Consider the following 19,563-nt stretch of genomic DNA (forward strand, 5'->3'; position numbering starts at 1 on the left):
ATTCTTACTTTACACCAATTTTAACAGCTTTATGTTAAGAAGTATTCCAGCTTTGCTTACATATCATAAGTCTTGTTGCTAATGACTGTGTACATACTGTACATTCATAGACACACAATAAGTTAGTCCTTTGCTGCTAATGATATTTTCTCCCAGAATAAAGTGTTTGTTGATATTGTTGTCAAATGATAAAACTGATACATCCATAAATGTTCTCCTACAGCCTAAATGTTACATTAAATAAAATGTTAACATGAAGCATTAAAGTTGTTACTGTTTGTTAATGTTCATTAATTATTCCATACATACTGTATCTCTTATGTTTAGTGTTTGTGTAGCATGTACATTTCTTTACTTTACTTTATGTAAACCAACCTAATACATTGTGTTCTTTTCCTTTTTCTTCCTCGAAGTGTTTTGTTGAAGTTTTTTGTACGACCACCACCACAACAACACCAACACCATCAGCAGCAGCAACAGCAGCAGACCTCTCTATACATGAAAGTAGGAACTTATTTAGTTGAACTTTTTAAAACACATTTTAAAGTTTAAAATATATCATGGGATCTATTTGATTTAATATGATCACACAAATATTTGTCTTAAACAATTGCTTCTTATACTATTTTCTTTCTAACAATATCAACCTCAGATCATGAGGGGGGTCTTGAAGAAGAAGAGTAGGACATGATGGTACCTTCATGCAGCAGCAGCATGGCAGCACAGCATTACATCACCACCTCCTCCCCACCCCATGACACCACATCACCAGAACAGAAGATACTCACATAATAGCAAATCAAATAATATCAGATGATCCTGCACTGTGGCTAAACGCTATCCATGACAAAGATCTGTGTCAAATTGTGAGAAAAGAACCAAATAACAGACATGGACTTCTCCAAAGTTCAGAAAATCCACCTCAGAGATTCATCAAAGAAAATTACAAAAACTATTTTCATGGTTAGTGTACTCTTACTTTCCACTTTAATTCCTTGTTTTTTTTTTTTTGTTTTTTTTTGTTTTGCTTGGTAGCATTTTTATCATACTTAAAAAATATATATATACTGTATATATATAAAGCATTTTCTTTTTTCATTTTGTATATTTTTGTTGTTTCGTGTGTTGTGAGTTATTTTTGTGTGTTTTTGTTGTTGGTAAAGTTGAAAAAGGAGGGGAGGGGGCGTATCCTAGCAACCCAGCCGGGTTCCTGCGCCTTGAACCGGACCGGCGTTGCTTGGCAACGAAACTCCACACACACTCCAAGCATCGGTTTCCCGTTTCATGTGAGTAAGAACTGTGTTAAAGTGTAGCTCTTCTCTAAAGACAGCGAGAGAATGAGAAACGTTTCTAACACTCAGTGTTGTTGCCTTTAGTGAGTTTGAGATGAATATGACCGACATAAGTTCAAACATACCGACGGTAAGTCCGCATTTCACCAACACCAGCCGGTGTTTTAAGTTCACTTAATGAGTTTCTTTTTACATTTTCTGTAATAGGCTGGGAAACTAAAGCCACCAGGCGACAGCGTTCAAACCTGCTTTCAAGAGATGCCAAGTGTAAGTCTTCTTTTTCTGCATATAATTAATAATTTTTTACCATATTATTTTAGTACAGAGATGAACAGCTTTTATCACAGCGGGACCACAACAATGTAATTGTATCTGAGCATTAACACAGGAAACAAAGGGTTTGCATTCTTCTTGTCATTTTGTGTATTTTTGTTGTTTGGTGTGTTTTCGAGTTATTTTATGCATTCTTCTTGTTTTTTTAATATCGTTGTGTACGTCTTTTTTGTGTATTTATCTGTAATTTGTTGTGCTTTTTTGGAGTTATTTTATGTAGTCAGTGGCGATCTGTACGGTCAATATACAATCAATATACCAACATTCTATCCGTACAGCGCCCCTCATTGGCCAGTATAGGTCACGTGACTAAGACTAAACCTAACCGCAAACTTAACCCTAAAACTGGGGGGAGTCGTACAAAATTAAACTGAGGGCCCTATGTGGCCCATGTCTGCTCTAGTATTACCTCTCTCCCTACTGAATAATATTTAAAAAAAAAAAATCATTTTCATTTCAAGTTCATTCAGGAAGTCAGGCTTATGTCACAGATGACAATAACAGTAGTAATGTCATCCTATTACATCCCATTAATCACAGTGTACTTTACAACGGATATAAATACAACATATAGTCATCTAGAATGAAAACTAAAGCCACTGAGAGGTCACTGAAATCCTCATTTCAGATTTTAACTGTTCACTTACCTGATGTCAAACATCGAGAGCACACGTAAGAATGAGACATATTTATATTTGGCAACCAGTTTTTATCCTAGACCACCTGACCAGACTCCAGCATTTTTCACCGTCCTATAAAGGAAAGCCAGAGTTTTCTGCGTTTATTGTCTTTAGGAATTATAAAAAAAACTTTATATCTGAATTATTTTTGTCATATGATGAACAGCCAAACACACGGCAGCTCTTCAGCATGATGAAACCTCTTCTCATCACGTTGTTATACCCCAAACAAATATGGCGACCAGCGTTGCTAGGCACAAACATCACTACTTACCTGGATGCCCGACTTCCTGAATAACGTTTGAAATCTTCCACACACACCCCTAGGCTCCATGGATGTGATAGGTGATGTGTGTGTGTGTGTGTGTGTGTGTGTGTGTGTTCACCTAAATGTGCACTTTGCAGCCCCTGACCCCACCCAGGGTGAGGAAATTCCGTGACAGTCTTCGTCCTGGACCAGGAGCTGTCAGAGTGCAGGTTGGAAAGGCAGATGATCCAGATGTGGCCAGCAGTCTGGTGCACGGGATGGTCACCAAATCCTCCCTCACCGTGAGTATCATGCACCACACATGGATGACATAGCCGTGTTTCTTCTGTGTGAGATGACACCTATTATATTATACAGTATTATAAAATACTCAGCAGCTTTTTTGCGTCTCTACCTTTACGTTTTTTGTGTTTTGCTTTTACCAGGGGGAGAGTTTGCTGAACCCTCCGAGAAGGACATTGTTACAGCAGAAACTAGAGGAACTCAGTGAATCTGTGTATGCCTCACGGAGGAAAGCACCACTGGGCCGCTCAGCGGACCAGCGTACAGACCCCCCCTCCTGGAGTGATGAGAAAACCACGTTTGGAGTGAAAACAGTGAGAGGTATGTGAGGTTTACGCATTTTACTTGTACTTAAATACATTTTTTTATATTTATTTCTGTTTCATGTCTCGTCATAAACTGCTGACCTCAGGTGAGCACATTGAACATAATCCATATGTTCTTAGTCGTCCCATTTCTGATCACCACCTTCTATGGTTTAGCAATACGGAGAATTTATTTATTTTGAATTGAGTTAATCTGTTATTTTATTTAAACAAACCTATTTTATACAAATGCCTTTGTGGAAAATAAGTTTCAATTGTCTGAGATTTGGTCTATTCCTTTTTTAAGTTTATACACGAGATGTTTTGTGAAGGAACCGTGGCAATAATTATTCTTAAAAATGTACATATTACACACATCACATCGGCAAACGGAACAGGCTTCATGGGAGACATGAAGCCAAACTATAATCAAAATAAAAGTGAAAACAGTTCTTATTATGTAGTCAAAAAGAAAGGGTTTTCTTGTGTTTTTTCCCAACAGGCATAAATACGTCACGTTCTCCCCCTGTCCAATCAGAACCCTTCCCAACTAATCAGTCAGACCAACCACACAGACATCACTGGGGGGCGGAGCCACAAGCCGGAAGACCTGAAACACAGACAAGAGTTAAACACAAGAAGCCAAACTCAAACAGAACAAACAAAGACAGAATAACTGAAAGAGGACAACAAGGGCTAAATAGCAAAACTAAACAGAACATGTAACACCAAGCAGAACACTAATTCAGAATAATTTAATTTGAAATAATTAATTCAGAATTGAAAAACATCATGTAAGCGTAGCCATTCTTTCATTGTGTGTTGCTCTGTTTAACAGAGGTTGTTGGATCAACACCCACGCTGTTTTACATGATAAGCTCCATGGCCTGCTCCATGCTGGGTTTGGGGCTGTTTGATCAGTTTGTGAGGGGTCTTCCTTCTACAGCCTGTGAGCTGCAGCATGCTTAAAGTCTTGCTTTCTGCTTCTGGTTGCATCAGGCTTTGCTCGACTGACTTAGAACAAACTACACACAAATTTAATGACTGTTGTCGTCTTTCCTTGGAAGCTGTTCATCAAAGATCTTAGAAGGTAGAGGTAAAAAAAACCTGTACATTACCAATAGAAAATTAACGTGCATCGATTTCAGTCGAACAGCTGATAGTAACACCCAAAACCGCTCATGGAGCACTTGTTTGTAGAAAGATCTCTGATTGGCTAAAAAAAAGGTGCATCATGCTCCTTTTTCTTTAAAGCTTAAGATTCCAAATTCTGTTTTATTTTTTCACAAATTCCGTGTTTTCCACGTTATTTTTTTTAATTTCCTTTTTTTTCTTTTTTTTTTGAAATATTAATAACTTTTTTCAGAAAATATTCGTTTTTAACTCCTGTGAGGAAACAAAATAAATACTAATACAAGAAAAAACAAACATAATTAAACAAAAATGTATGTCAAATATAAAGTAAGATACAATGAAAAGGTAGTTATAAGTTATATGTAGTGACATGGATTATTCTGACTGCTCCTTTTGAATTATTTATGTCATATAAAGATGTGAGAGCAGCATTGTCACATCATTTCCCCACAAAAATCAATGGTTTACTGAATCTGATCAGGTTTATTATCTAAGTTTTGATGAACTTATCCCGATGACATCATTCCAGACCGTAATGATCAAACAAAAATAAATGGCTGTAAGGATGCATGAGTTATTTCACCACTAGGGGGCAGAATATTTGACATTATCAGTAGTTATCATTAACCTACGATGTTTCAGACGCTACAATCTCTGGCATCAATGGTCTCGTCCACAACAGAACAACTTCATCCACAGATCTTCTGTAGCTCTGATGAGATGTTGATCAAACACAGAGGTTTATTCCATAAAGTAGGTTATGTCCAAACTCTGAGTATGTTCAGGCTGAAATGAGGGAAACTCTCAGTATCTCATTCCTAAACGCGAGGTATGTTCGCTGGCAGGTTTTATCAAAGAAACCCTGGGTTTCTACCTGGCTCCGCCCACATGAACACCATTTCTTTACACTTTAATGAACCTTAACACTTTTCTCTGAAACACATTAGTAACATCACACACCACAGACGTGTTCACATCATTAATAATTTTGTTTTATGGTTTTTTTGGGGGGTTTTTTTTGTGCAGATGGTAATTTTCTTTCTAACATTGTAGATGTAGATCATTAAGTGAAAGTCACTGAGAGGTTGATCTGCATTAAAACATTTACTGACGTCTGTAGTAAAGTTCACTGAATAAAAACCTGTGGATAATATAAAGGAGGAGATGATAATTTAAATAAATCCACTTTTAAGACTCGATTGTTGTTCTTTATTGTTATACAGTTAAATCTGTAGATCACATATATATGAAGCTATGATGACGCAGTGAATTGTGATGTCGCTCTTGGAAGCGATGGATCGCGGGTTCGCGTCCCACTTCAGGATGTTGACATGACTCTGGAAACATTATTACATTACACATTACATTTAGTTTTCATTGGTCGATTCTGTGATTCCGTCCACGATTCCGTTAACGTGGCTTTTATAGGGCCCTACATACTCAAGCAAACATTCGCACAGCGGAGTACGCCAGGAGTCCGTGAGGCCAATTAAGTGCAAACCTCAGATTTCACAACCAACCGGGTTAGTTCTCGTACTTGGTTACACACTGAACACTGCTCAGCATTGTATCGAGCCCCATTAAATGTAACAGACCCCTACATTTTACCGCCTAGTGAAACAGAGAAGAGATGAACATGAGCTTAGAGGAGAGACTGGCAGACAAGCTACGAAAGTACAGACACCTCCCAAGAGTACAAGGACTACAGAGAAGCGCTAGGGATTGTGGGAAATGTAGGATTTTAATGAAAACTAGTATGTGGGGGTGCGCTCGACTATTTAACCTCTGAGGGGTGAGGAGTCCGCCCGAGTATGTTTGAGCCTTAGTCTGTCTCACTCAAAGAACGCTCTGACCATGAGACCACATTTAACCTCTGATTGCAGCATAGAGAGATTATATTTTCATCACAGCTTTAAAAGGAGAAAAAATACTGGAATAAATAATATTTTGAATTGTTATGTATTTACTATAAATGACATTACATGTCCTGTGCCTAATTTCTTCCACTCACGTCTGTAATGTTAACATATGTATGAATGTCAGCTTTTTTTCTTTCATCCAGGAGAGGATGTTTGGGGCCTCCTCAGGCCTTCAAAAACAGCTGAGGAGTTAGAAGAAGAAGCTCAAAAGGAACACCAGGCGTACATCCGCAGCCATAACGCCTATTTTGTTGGTAAGAGGAACAGATAAACAGCTTAGGGTTAAACAGGAAACAATGACAGTAGATGAGCAGAAGGCAGCCTTGACACCTCGTGCATGCGTGCTCCAGGTGAACGCGTGGACAGGAAGTATGACTGGACTCACCGCAGTAAGGACAGCAGCTTTGGAATCCACACGCCTCATTACAACGACGGACGCAACCTCTGCAAAACTCTGCAGTGGTTGGGAGACACACGGAAGTAAGTGGTGACGACGGAACAAACAAAAAATACAACATGTTCATTTAGAGCTTAACTGCATTCACAGGTGATGTTATTAAAGGTCAGGATTGTTTCTGTGTGCCAGGTTTTATAAGCCGAGAACCAACTGGAAGAGATCCGGTGATCAGGAAAGGATGGCAGCTCTGCTCGGAAAAGTCAACTCCAGGTTGGTTTATTCCTACCTCATTCCTCATGACACAACAGACCGATGATGGGAGCAACTTCCTGTTTGATTGATATAAAAATGGCGGACGCACACCTGCCATCTGTGTCCGTTGTAGAAAATAAATAAAAACACACAATATGAAAAATACAAAGAACAAGAGCAAAAATAAACAAAAACAAACACACAAAACAAAGTAACAATAGAAATGCACAAATTGACCAAGGACACACACAAATGCATCATGACAATAACATTTCACAGATTGTGTTTTTCTGCTGCACATCAAACACACACAACGCCATCTGTTGGAGACAAATGCACACAACACTTGAAATAAAAATACACAAAACAACAAAAATAAAAAAGGACAACAAAAATACACAAAACAAATTCAACATTACCCAATTCTGCAACAAACACACACAAAACAACATCAAAAACGCACAAAAAATTCCCAAAAAGTACAATACAACGATGGGAACACACAGAGTGATCAAAAATACACAAAACTGCATTGTCAGTACACAAAAAAAAAAATTCATACTTTACTTTTTTTTTTGCTCCATATTGGACACACTTGGCGCCCGCATGCGTCTCCATGTTGTCTGCGTAAAGCTGTGAGTGAAGGCGAAGAAAATGAAGTAGCTTTAAAACTAGAATTAAACACAAAATAAACTTCAAAATAAAATCATATACATAGACACCCTCCAATGTGAAAATCTCAATATATGTATTGATGTATTGCCCTGCAATAAAACAGATGAATTGACCTCTATTTATAACACACAAATAATGACTACATCTTTTATCTGCCTTTCAGAATAAAAGCCCTGGCTATAGGCTCTACACCAGAGATGAGAATGAGTGTATCTGTTTTAAGTTTCACATGATCAACATTCATGTCATATTTTAGAATAATGATCAATCTGAGCATTAAAAGGAAATAACAAACGCTTTCTGTCTTTTAGGAGTCCTTTTGTATAGTTTCTTTTCTTATTGTATGTGTTGTTCCTCCTATTATAGGAAGGAAAAGAAAGACCGTTTGCTCCATCTTCCTCCTGATCACACTTTTGGAGTCGCAGCCCCTTCAGAAGAGTTTGGTATGAATAACGCTTGAGATCTGCAGCCAATCAAACACTACATCTGTGCTGCTTTCCTCACAGGCGTGGGAGAAATCATCCACCGCTCTGAGGCTAGGTGCTACGTGAGAGGCCGAGACGAGCAGCAGAGCCTGGTCAACGCTGCCAGGCACGGCTTAATGAAGGCCAACTTCAACCACTTCCCCTCCCTGCTGAAGGCATTCCAACATTACGACAAGGTCAGACGAGGAGAGTTCACTGCACACACAGTCATCCACTCACATTGAACCATTGTCACATGTAGGAGTAGATCACGCCTCTTTGACCTGTTACTGCACCCCAAACCCACCCCCACGTTCTCCTTTCTGCTCTATGCCAGGGGTTCTCAACCTTGGGGTAACGAGGTACTGGGAGGGGGTCACTAGATGACTTCAAGAAACTACGAATATTTTTTTAAACAATTTGCTCATTTTGACTTTTTTTCTGAAACTGCAACAAATTTGCCATATTTTACCCAATTTTCATCACTTTTTCTTGCGTATTTTTTGTCCTTTTAATGCATTTTTGTTACATTGCTCCCATTTCTGCTACTTCTCCAATAAATTTCAAAATATTTTTGTGGATATTTTTTCACTTTTAAGACGTTTTCAGCACTTATAAACCATTTTCAACACTTTTCTATGAAGGTAGATATGTTCCAAAATGTGATGTGAGCTTGTCTATAAAAGTTTGCAGCTGTAACTTTGTGTAAATATCAGTCTCTAAATTTTTTCCCATCATTTGTGACATTAAATTTATTTCACGTGTGTGGATTTCAAATTTACAATTTGTCATGCCCACAATGTCAGGATGGGGTTTTATTTTGGAGGGCAGGCAGGAGATCTTGGCCTCCCTCCCAGCAGCCTTCTCCTGCTGATTGGTTTCCTGCTGATACTGATTAACTGCTGGGTGTAAATGGGGGGAGGCTTTGCTTCAGGTCAGTGCTGGGACATTACTTTTGTTGCATTCCACTTGTGAACTCGGCTCCGGTTTCATGCCAGTAACTCCTGGATCGACAACAAGTGTTATTCCCCTGCAGTTGGACGTTCTGACCCTCGCTCTGTGTTCTTGGTTTGTGTTTTTGATTACCTCTGCCTCCCTGGGCTGACCATGCCTCAGAAAACAATAAATATTGGAATTATGCACCTGAGCGCTGCCTCCGTCCCTGCATTTGGGTCTGCACCTATACCTGCACATGACACATTTTTTGCCACTTTTTTATCTGTTTTTGTCCACTCTAATTTGCAACTTTTAACCAATTTCAACTATTTTTTTTTCTGATTAAAACAAGGATTTACTGTACATCTTTAAGATGCCTATATACAATGGCCCAAATAATAATACACTTCCTGGATAACAGTGGATATTATTCAGATGAATAAATAAATGTGGTTATCACAGATTCATAGAACAATAGACCATCATTTTACTGACTTTATGGATGGACCCCAAAAATCTCACCCCTTTATTCCCCCTTATAGATGGTCCTGTCTCCACATGACTGTTCTTCAATGTTCATGTCTGTGTTCAACCACCTTCAGCTACAGTGGGCGTCCCTGCTCTCTGGAACCTTTATTATGGGGGTCACAGGTTGAAAAGGTTGAGAACCACTTATACAGATCCGTATACCAGCATTGTGAAGTCATGTGATATGTTTAAAGCTACTGTTATCAGATAAAACATCGCGTATGTCTCACAGATCAATAAATCAAAGATCATTGACTTAGAAAAAGATTGGAATTATTGCTCACAAGCTGTATGAAAAGTTTAGTGCATTGCATTATGGGATGTGGAGTCCAATAGACGGATACATAGAAGTGTTTTTTTTAGCCACGTGCTGGTGGCTGGTGACGTGCTGACGTGGTGACGTATCGATCATTTCCTGTTTACGCTCTACCGCTGCTTGCAGCGCTCTACTACTGTGTTCTGCTAACTCTAATCAAACGTGTTGTCATTGATATTTTAGCCTTGAAAACACTTGTTTTAATTTTTTTACCGTACAGTTAAACGTACGAAGGTTAAGTAAAAAGCAATCTCGCCTCTTATAGGCAGTGTAATCTCCTTTAAACTTCCTTTTGTCCTTAGCTTAGCTTAGCTTAAATTTAGCACCTATGGCTTCTCTCTCCTCCCCTCCGCTCTCCTGCCCGGTGTGTCAGATGTTTAGTTACTCCTCGTCCTCCTTTAGGGACAATGGTAGTTGCATAAAGTGTAGCGTACTGTTAGATATGGTGGCGAGGATCAACAATCTGGAGAAGTGGTTCCGCGCCCCTGATACCAAACCCGAAGCTAGCAAGCAGGACCTAGCTGGTGCGGACGGTGCTAGCTCTAGCTTAGCTTCCCCCCCGGCCAGCAATGAGTGGGTTACTGTCCGTGGTAAGCATAGTCGAAGGTCAAAAAGCCGCTCGGGACACCACCATGTTCACGTCTCAAACAGGTTCTCCCCCCTCCGTGAGGACAACACACTCACCGGGGAACAAACTCTGATAATTGGCGACTCCAGAGTGAGAAACGTGAAGCTAGCGAAGTCAGCGGGCATCGTGAGGTGCATCCCAGGGGCCAGAGCGGGCGACATAGAATCAAATCTAAAGTTGCTGGCAAAGAGTAACCGTAAGTTTGATAGGATAGTCCTCCATGTCGGCACTAATGACTCCCGACGTCGTCAGTCGGAAGCAACCAAAGTGAACATTGAATCAGTTTGTGCTTATGCTAAAACAATGTCGGACTCCGTAATTTTCTCTGGTCCCTTACCAAATCTGACCAGTGATGACATGTATAGCCGCATGTCATCATTTAACCGCTGGCTATCGTGTCCAGAAAACATTCCTCTCTCCTAATCTATCCCAAACCAAAGGCCAGTTACACTTCCTTTGAAAGCCTGGTTCTAAATTTATCTCATACCGAATCAAAAACCTGCCAGCCAGTCTTATTTGCGATAATTTACCGTCCTCCAGGCCCTTATTCTGAATTTCTATCAGAATTCTCTGAGTTTATATCAAACTTAGTCCTCAGTTCTGATAAAATACTGATAGTAGGAGATTTTAATATCCATGTGGACAAAGATAGTGATAGCCTGAGCTCAGCCTTTATGTCCCTAATAGACTCAGTTGGCTTTTTTCAAACTATTAATGAAGCTACTCATCGTTTAAATCATACTCTTGATCTTGTTCTAACATATGGCCTTGATATTAATGAACTAAAAGTCTACCCTGAAAATCCTCTGCTATCAGATCACTTTTTAATATCTTTTAACATTATCCTAGAGGATCTCGCACTGTGCAATAAAATAGTTACGAGTAGAAATCTGTCCAATAGTGCTGTGGCTAAATTTAAAGAGGCCATTCCTGCTGCCTTAAACTCAGTGCACCATCCAATAAATAACTATGATATTAATTATAACCCCTCTCAACTGGATCTGCTTGTCGATAGCTCTGCTAGTCTACTAAAATCCACCTTGGACTCAATTGTCCCATTGAGGGAAAAAAACTATTAAACGTCAGAGGAAAGCTCTGTGGTTTAGCTCTGAAACTCACACACTCAAACAAACAACCCGTAAATTAGAGAGAATGTGGCGCTCCAATAAAACAGAGGAGTCACGAATACTCTGGCAAGAAAGCCATAGTAAATACATGACAGCCTTACGACATAGTCGATCTACATACTATTCCTCACTAATTGAAGAAAATAAAAATAATCCGAGGTACCTTTTCAGCACTGTAGCCAGGCTAACACAAAGTCAGAGCTCTATTGAGCCCATGATTCCTCTAGCCCTCAGCTGTGAGGACTTTATGACATTTTTTAACGATAAAATTCACAAGATTAGAGATAAAATTAGCCACTCCCTGCCTTCACCTGGGCCTGCTGTACCATTAAATGTAAATAGGCCTAACCTAAACTGTTTCACACATATAAGACTTCAGGAACTTAACTCTATTATTTCATCCTCCAAACCATTGACCTGCCTTTCAGATCTGATCCCAACTAAGCTGTTTAAAGAAGTTGTTCCCCTGGTCTGCCCATCTTTGTTGGAGACAATAAATATATCCCTATCAATAGGCTACGTGCCACAGTCCTTTAAAGTAGCTGTAATCAAACCCCTTCTCAAAAAAACCTACTCTTGATTCCAGCACTTTAGCAAACTACAGGCCTATATCTAATCTTCCTTTTATTTCAAAGGTTCTTGAGAAAGTTGTGGCGGCTCAGCTCTGTGACTTCCTTCAAAACAACAGCCTGTTCGAGGACTTCCAGTCAGGTTTTAGAGCTCAACACAGCACAGAGACTGCTTTAGTTAAAGTAACTAATGATCTACTCTGGGCTTCAGATGAAGGACGACTCTCAGTGCTGGTTTTATTAGATCTTAGTGCAGCTTTTGACACTATAGATCACTATATTCTACTAGAGAGATTAGAGGAATTACTTGGAATCACAGGGACTGAACTAAACTGGTTTAAGTCCTACCTATCTGATAGGTACCAGTTTGTACACGTGAATAATAAGTCTTCTGTGTACACTAAAGTAAGCTACGGGGTTCCTCAGGGCTCTGTGCTAGGTCCAATCCTCTTCTGGATCTATATGCTCCCCCTTGGTAATGTTATGAGAAAATACTAAACTGCCCTAGATGGCATTACTCTGGCACAAAGCACAACTGTTAGAAACCTTGGGGTTCTATTTGATCAGGATTTATCCTTCAACTCTCACATAAAACAAACTTCAAGAACTGCCTTCTTTCATCTCCGTAGCATTGCTAAAATCAGATCTATCCTGTCTCAGGGCGACGCCGAAAAGCTAGTCCATGCTTTTGTTATCTCTAGACTGGATTATTGTAATTCTCTTTTAGCAGGCTGCCCGAGCAAGTCGCTTAAGACACTTCAGCTGGTTCAAAATGCTGCAGCACGTGTACTGACTAAAACTAGGAGAAGAGATCACATTACTCCTGTATTAGCCTCTCTGCATTGGCTTCCCATAAAATATAGAATAGAATTCAAGATTCTTCTTCTCACTTATAAAGCCCTAAATGGACAGGCACCAGTCTATCTCAAGGAGCTTGTAGTGCCATACAATCCCCCCAGAACACTACGCTCTCAAAATGCTGGACTACTCGTTGTTCCATTTGTCTCTAGAAGTAGTATAGGAGGAAGAGCTTTCAGTTATCAGGCCCCACTTCTCTGGAACCATCTACCAACCACGGTTCGGGGGGCAGACACCCTCTCTACCTTTAAGGTTAGGCTCAAAACATTCCTCTTTGGTAAAGCTTTTAGTTAGGAACCAGCTCATAGCTCATAGTTAAGATGCAATAGGCATAGACTGCCGGTGGAGGGGTCTGGCATGCTCGGTTGGAGAGGGCGTTAAGAGAGAGGTCATTTAGGCTAGAGAGGGACCGGAGAGGGTCCCATTCCTCTCTCAAACACTCCCTCTATGTCTGCTTCTTCCCTTGTGTGTTTGCTCCTGTACTCCTTCTGGCTTTTGTCTTGCAGGTCCGTGGGATCCTCAGTGTGGAGTTACAGAGTCTCAACAACTCTGTCTCCACCCTTTCCTCTGCACACACCCAACACAGCATAACGTGGATGGCTGTTCATCATAGGAATGGGATCCACACAAGGTTCCTGCTGCTTAACAGAAGGTTTTCCTTGCCGCCACGATGAATTCATGTTGGGTGTGGGATACATATGTATGTGTATATACGTATATATGCATATGTGTGTATCCATAAAATGAAGAGTCCATCCTTAAGACTGCTCTACTGTAAAGTGTCTTGAGATACCATTGGTTATGATTTGGCGCTATACAAATAAAAGATTGATTGATTGATTGATTGATTATCTCATTCTTAGTGATTTCTCTCCAAAAACTCTGACATCCCAACTCCTTTCTGGTGTTTTCACTGAAAGTAGCAGGAAAGAAATCTCGCGGAAATTGAATATCACTGAGAATGGAACAAAATGGAGTCAACCAATCACTGTCCTCCTTGTCTGGAGAAGAAACAGAAGAAATCACAGAAAGAATGAAAGAAAACACTTTATGTATTTGTCAGGACTCAACATCCCACAATGCAATGCACCAAACTATTCCGACAGTGTCAGTATCTGTGTTTCCATTACAGATTTCCCCAAAAATAGCGATATTTCTAAATGGTGATAAAGTATACAGTAATTGCGTTTTGAACGTGTTTCCATTGAACGTTGTTTTGGGGCTGAAGCCTCGAAAGACGGACGCTCAGAACCTCCTTATAACACTCTGTATTCCTTTGTTGTTTCACATATAATGTGGCATTAATAGTTTTAAAGTCTAATGCTAAGAAACGTCCCGGTCTACTCATACTGCGTCATGTTTACTCGGAAAGCAGTGGTCATGTGACCATGTACATCACGTCCTATGACGTGTATTTGCAGAAAAAGGGTTTTCGTAGCTCTTTTGCAACACATTTCAATATCAAAACGCCTGAAATACCTCCTCCTGAAAGCGTAAAAACCTTTGAGTGATATTTGAGTGTTTTTTCAGGTGTTTCCATTACTAGTTTTTATTACGTCATTTAAAATTTTAAAATGTTCAAGCGTATTGGAAACACAGCTAATAAGAAAGTGTTTACAGTGGAGTTGACGTGAAAGTCATTATTTACTGATACTTGTCTGTGATTGGTAGATCTCAACAATCCGGTAGTTTGAAAAGGTCTGTGCCATAAAAACAACCGATTCAGTCTCAAAACTTTATAAGCATCAGTTTGTTTTGTGTGCATAAGGAGGAATAGTGACATCTTGTGTGTGCGTGTGTGTGTGTGTGTGCGTGTGCGCGCTAACAGAAAGGAAAGGGAAGCATTGACAGGGAGGACCTGCGGGCAGCATGCCGTCATTTCCAGGTGCACGTGAGCGAGTCCGTGCTGGATGATCTGATGGAGTACTGTGACGTCGACCAGGACGGACAAATCAACTTTCTGGAGTTTGCAAACTTCCTGAACTGGAAGGATAAGATGCCTATTAGCAAACGAGAGCAATGCCTGCTGACAAATGGTGACAAGTTACACCTACCACCAGACTACTGCAGGTTTCTGGGAATCATTTCATGTTTTGTTCCCTTTGCAGAGCCTCTGAGAAGCCCACCAACAGCTGAAACAGAAATCCCACCCCTGTCAGCATCCGAACACCTGCCCCCCCTTCATACTCTGGTGAAACCAGGGGACCTGGAGCCCATCAATCCAGGCAGCAAACTGAAAACCATCCGGATGCTGAGGCGACTGAAATCAGCACCAGACCACTTCAAGACCTCCTCGTCTCTTATTGGAGCTGGAAACGATGGTCCTGCCTCTCCGAGTGAGTCAAATGCAGACTCAAACTGTTCAGGAATTTTGTGAAATAAAAAACAAAACAGATAAAAAATTCAAAGGTGGAGCGTGTGTATTTCAACACATCTGTGAAAACAGTGATGTGTTCACTCTCAGATGTGATTTATGTTTATGTCACAGAGAGCCTCTGCACTTCATCAACACTCTACTTAGTCCGCTGAAGTAAAAGTGTCATGGTTGAGTGTAGGTGTGGACCCAAATGCAGAGGCAGAATTAGGCAGCTGTACAGTTCAAAAGAGTCCATGTTTAATCACAAAAGAACAAAAACCTACGAGGCACAAGGAAAACCAGGGAGAACACGAGGAAAGTCGACAAAACAATGATCCCACAGTCATACTGTGTCCAAGCACTCAGCTAAATAGTGGAGGAGGCCTGGGTGGAAACACGAGGGAGCTAATCAGTCACCAACCAAGCACACAGACATCACTGGGGGGGGGCGGAGCCACAAGCAGGAACACCTGAAACACAGACAAGAGTTAAACTAGAACACAGAATAAACAAAGACTCAGAACAAAAGTGCTAAACACAAACACAACCTGGATGGAGAAGGCTGAGAGAGTAGAGATAACTACAGACATGCTGCTCAAAGCTACAGACCAGTTACAGCCCACACCATTGAGACCATGATTGGAAAAGGAAAAGCTGCATGAAACACACCACCAGCCATATGTGAATCACACATAGAACTGAAAGAGGAGCTAATAAATGAATGGAAAGTCCAAAGTATAAAAGCTTTAGAAACTTTATATTACAGAAATGAGAAATAATATTAATAATAATAAACCAGTGTTATGGCAATTATTATATTCATCTTCATATCATCAAATGTGTGTTCATGTGTACAATTTGTCATGTTTTAATACATGATGACTGCATTACTCTTTGCACTTTTGAACAGCTGAGTCATGTTAGATTAAACAGTACAGATCGTATTGTATCCACAGTGCAACTCACTGTGTCTGCTGAAGGCCAAACTCAAACTCACATGCAGATACACACACACACACACTATCAAAGACAGATAACATTGGCGCCCAACCTTCCTCATAATATACACGTCTTCATCATCCTCAAACGTTTCCACTGTTGGGCATCTGACCCCCTCCTTCTCCTCACCTCAGGGTGGAACTTTTTCTGTTATCTGTATAAAAGCTTAAGCTGTGAAACTGTTAGTTAGTGGGTCTTGCCTTTTTGCTCTGCCAGGAGCCTTTTGACCCTCCTTGTTGGGGGGCTGCCTTTCATTCTTACAGGATGGAAGCTTATTTTGTACTCCTTTTTTATTTAGTTTTATAATACATTTTTTTTTATAAAATCATCATGCTTCGACTGGACTCCATCATTCAACCAGAGCATAAATCATGTCTCCAAATGAGGTCAACCGCAAATTTGCCCTGACACCAGTTAGATTGGTACATTTGTTTTCATTCTTTATTTGTGAAGCACAACGCTCCCACACACTGTCTCACACTTTTGCCGTCAAATTGTTTTTCATCAACAAATAATTATTATACATTTGTTACTCTTTATTGGGAACTTTTTTATTTTTTATATTGTATCGTGAGTATTTTGTATCGTGAGCCCGATATCGTATTTCATATCGTATCGTGAGTTGACTATTTCATTACACCTCAAGTGCAGACATTTGTCATACATAGCAACGCATTTGAACAGAAAATCAATCAGTCACTTAGTGTGTTTTGTGTGTTTGCTTTGAGGGCTGCACAAAATGACACCTTTGTTGCCCATGTCTGCCCTAACTCTTTGATTGGTTCCCTGTAACTCTGCCCTCCTCTCTGGGCTCCTCCCGCACAGACGGCCGCTTCTTCGGGATCCCATCGGTGCGCTTCGACCTTCCAGTGCCGCGCATCAAAAGAGTCGGCGACAACACCAACTACGGCGACACGCCCACTGCTGCAGATCTGCTGCGTCCTTCGGTCCGCGCTCTCCAAGGTGTTCATGAGGAGCACTTCTTCTGTCCGCGCTCCAAAAGACAGGTACATGTTCCTGTTTGATCCGTAACAAGTCGTTGGATGGTTCGCAAACTATTTGCAGCTAGATAGTTTTTAGTAGGGATGCACAATAACTATCGATCTAAGGTTAATAATTGTAGTTTTTTCTTTTTTCTTTTTTTTTAAAGAAATTGAACATAACTTAAAGTAGCAGTCTGTAAGGTTGTTTTTGCTTTATTTGGTCAGGAAATGGGACCTCTGCTCCTTCTCTTGGCTCTGTATTCAAGCTTTACAAATCTGTATTTAAGCTTTACAAATCTGTATTTAAGCTTTACAAATCTGTATTTAAGCTTTACAAATCCAGAAGCGTGATGCAATGTTTCAGCAAATCAGAGATCTTTTTACAAACTGAAAAGTCAATAAATATAATAATCGCTGAGTAGTAGATTTTGCTTCTCTTTAGACACTTTCAGTCGTCAAAAATAGCTTTTTTTCAGCTGCGTTTGCTCAGCAAAATCAAATCCTATTTGCCTCACGGCGACCTGGAGCGTGTCATTCATGCTTTTATTACGTGTCGCTTAGATTATTGTAACTCTCTGTACTGTGGGCTTAATCAAACTTCCATCCGGCGTCTGCAGTTGCTCACGGGAACGAGGAAACGTGAGCACATAACTCCTGTGTTGGCCTCTCTGCACTGGCTTCCAGTCAGTCTTAGGATTCAGTTCAAGATACTGTTGATGGTTTTTAAATGTCTGAATGGGTTGGCTCCATCCTACCTTTCGGAGCTTTTGTTGATCCGTGATCCAGGTCGAACACTGAGATCCTCCAATCAAATGACTCTGGTGGTGCCAAAATCTAAGCGCATAACCAGAGGAGACCGGGCTTTTGCCGTAGCGGCTCCAAGTCTCTGGAACAGCCTTCTGCTGAATGTCAAAATGGCCCAGTCCATTCATGTTTTTAAGTCATTGTTGAAAACCCATCTTTTTGCTTTGGCCTTCAACACAAGCTGAGAAGATCCCATGTATTTTATTATTATTGTTTTATGTTGTATATTTTGTGACTGTTTTAACATTGTACTTTATAATGTTTGCTGTACAGCACTTTGGGCAGTTGTAGCTGTTTTTAAATGTGCTATATAAATAAAGTTGACATTGACTTTAAGCGCTCTTAGATTGGTCGGTGTGAACACGCCTTTTTTCCCCGCCTTTCTCACAGATGGAAGAGATCTTCAGGAACATTGGTGTGAATGTTTCAGAGGAAACGTTTGAGGAAGCTTGGAGTCTGGCGTCCGACAAGCATCCAAACGGAGACGTGTGTGTCGAGGAATTCCGAAACGCACTCAAGGAAATCAAAGCAATGTGAGTGGCTTTGTTGCTTTTACTTTGAAGAACAAAGCGTTAAAGCTTCTTTTCTTTAGTGAGATCTGTCAGTTTTCCTGTACATGAAAATAGCTTCACACAGAGAAACACTGCAGCTGCTGCTTCATTCCCAATGATTCACTGAGGAATTAATGTTCCTGGTCTTCAAATGCAGTGTTCAGGATGTGGACTAACACAGCAGGAAGTTCACATTATTAGATTTTCCTCAGGGTTTGTTGGAATCCACTCAGAGATGGAATGGAGTGTTTGTGTGTTTTAGAAAACATCCCACATTTCTGACTTTTGGGACTGAAATAAATGAAATTTGAAGTCAAATATTTAAAAAAAAAAACAAAAAAACCTTTCACTGTTGTCCTCTGTCAACTTTATTATTACTGAGGATGCATGTAAATGAATTCTGCTATGATTCAACTTTTTAAATTATTCCACTTTTTCATTTTCTTATTCATTTTCTTATCTTATCCCTTCAACTTTGAACTTTAGCTGTTCAGCCATTGTTTATTGTTATTGCTAAGCTAACACTAGGCTAATGCTATTGTTAGGCTAATGCTATTCCTATGTTATTGCTAATGTTAGCAATAACTTAACTCTAGGTTCATGCTATTGTTATGCTAATGCTAGGCTAATGCCTCTAGATTGCCCAGTAGCAGTGAATGGTAGTGTAAGTGGCGCCCTGTCCAGGGTGCACCCAGACCCCCGTGACCTGACCCCCGTGACCTGACCCCCGTGACCCAGACTCCCGTGACCCTGACTACCAGTGTGCAGGTTGATCTTCTGAATTCCCTCATGCAGCGTACTGTGACGCAGGCCAACACCTGCATCTCCTTCAGGAAATGCAAATATTGTAGTTAAATTCTAGTTCACCACAAAAGCATTGAGATCAAAATTTAATATCCAAATTTTA

At 40.3% G+C, this 19,563-nt stretch overlaps 1 protein-coding gene across 1 annotated transcript; it reads left to right on the top strand.

Annotated features, from left to right (window-relative positions):
• The first annotated feature begins 1,297 nt into the window (after window positions 1-1,297).
• Window positions 1,298-18,642, top strand: efhb (EF-hand domain family, member B). The gene is made up of 13 exons (XM_028471370.1): window positions 1,298-1,422; window positions 1,500-1,559; window positions 2,711-2,854; window positions 2,999-3,176; window positions 6,357-6,467; window positions 6,564-6,693; window positions 6,800-6,880; window positions 7,904-7,980; window positions 8,044-8,198; window positions 14,792-14,999; window positions 15,072-15,299; window positions 17,144-17,325; window positions 18,496-18,642. Exons 1-13 carry the CDS (start codon window positions 1,387-1,389, stop codon window positions 18,640-18,642), a joined length of 1,737 nt encoding a protein of 578 aa, XP_028327171.1. The 5' UTR covers window positions 1,298-1,386.
• Window positions 18,643-19,563: the final 921 nt, after the last annotated feature.

The sequence above is a fragment of the Gouania willdenowi genome, chromosome 16, assembly GCF_900634775.1.
Source record: "Gouania willdenowi chromosome 16, fGouWil2.1, whole genome shotgun sequence".
In the NCBI taxonomy this organism is placed as follows: Eukaryota; Metazoa; Chordata; class Actinopteri; order Blenniiformes; family Gobiesocidae; genus Gouania; species Gouania willdenowi.

What these genes read in the sequence shown, in the direction of transcription:
- efhb (XM_028471370.1), top strand. Translation starts at nt 1,387, where the DNA reads ATGAATATGACCGACATAAGTTCAAACATACCGACG. An exon ending in CCATAACGCCTATTTTGTTG is followed by an intron (nt 6,468 to 6,563) that starts GTAAGAGGAACA and finishes TGCGTGCTCCAG; the next exon opens with GTGAACGCGTGGACAGGAAG. An exon ending in GCAATGCCTGCTGACAAATG is followed by an intron (nt 15,000 to 15,071) that starts GTGACAAGTTAC and finishes TTCCCTTTGCAG; the next exon opens with AGCCTCTGAGAAGCCCACCA.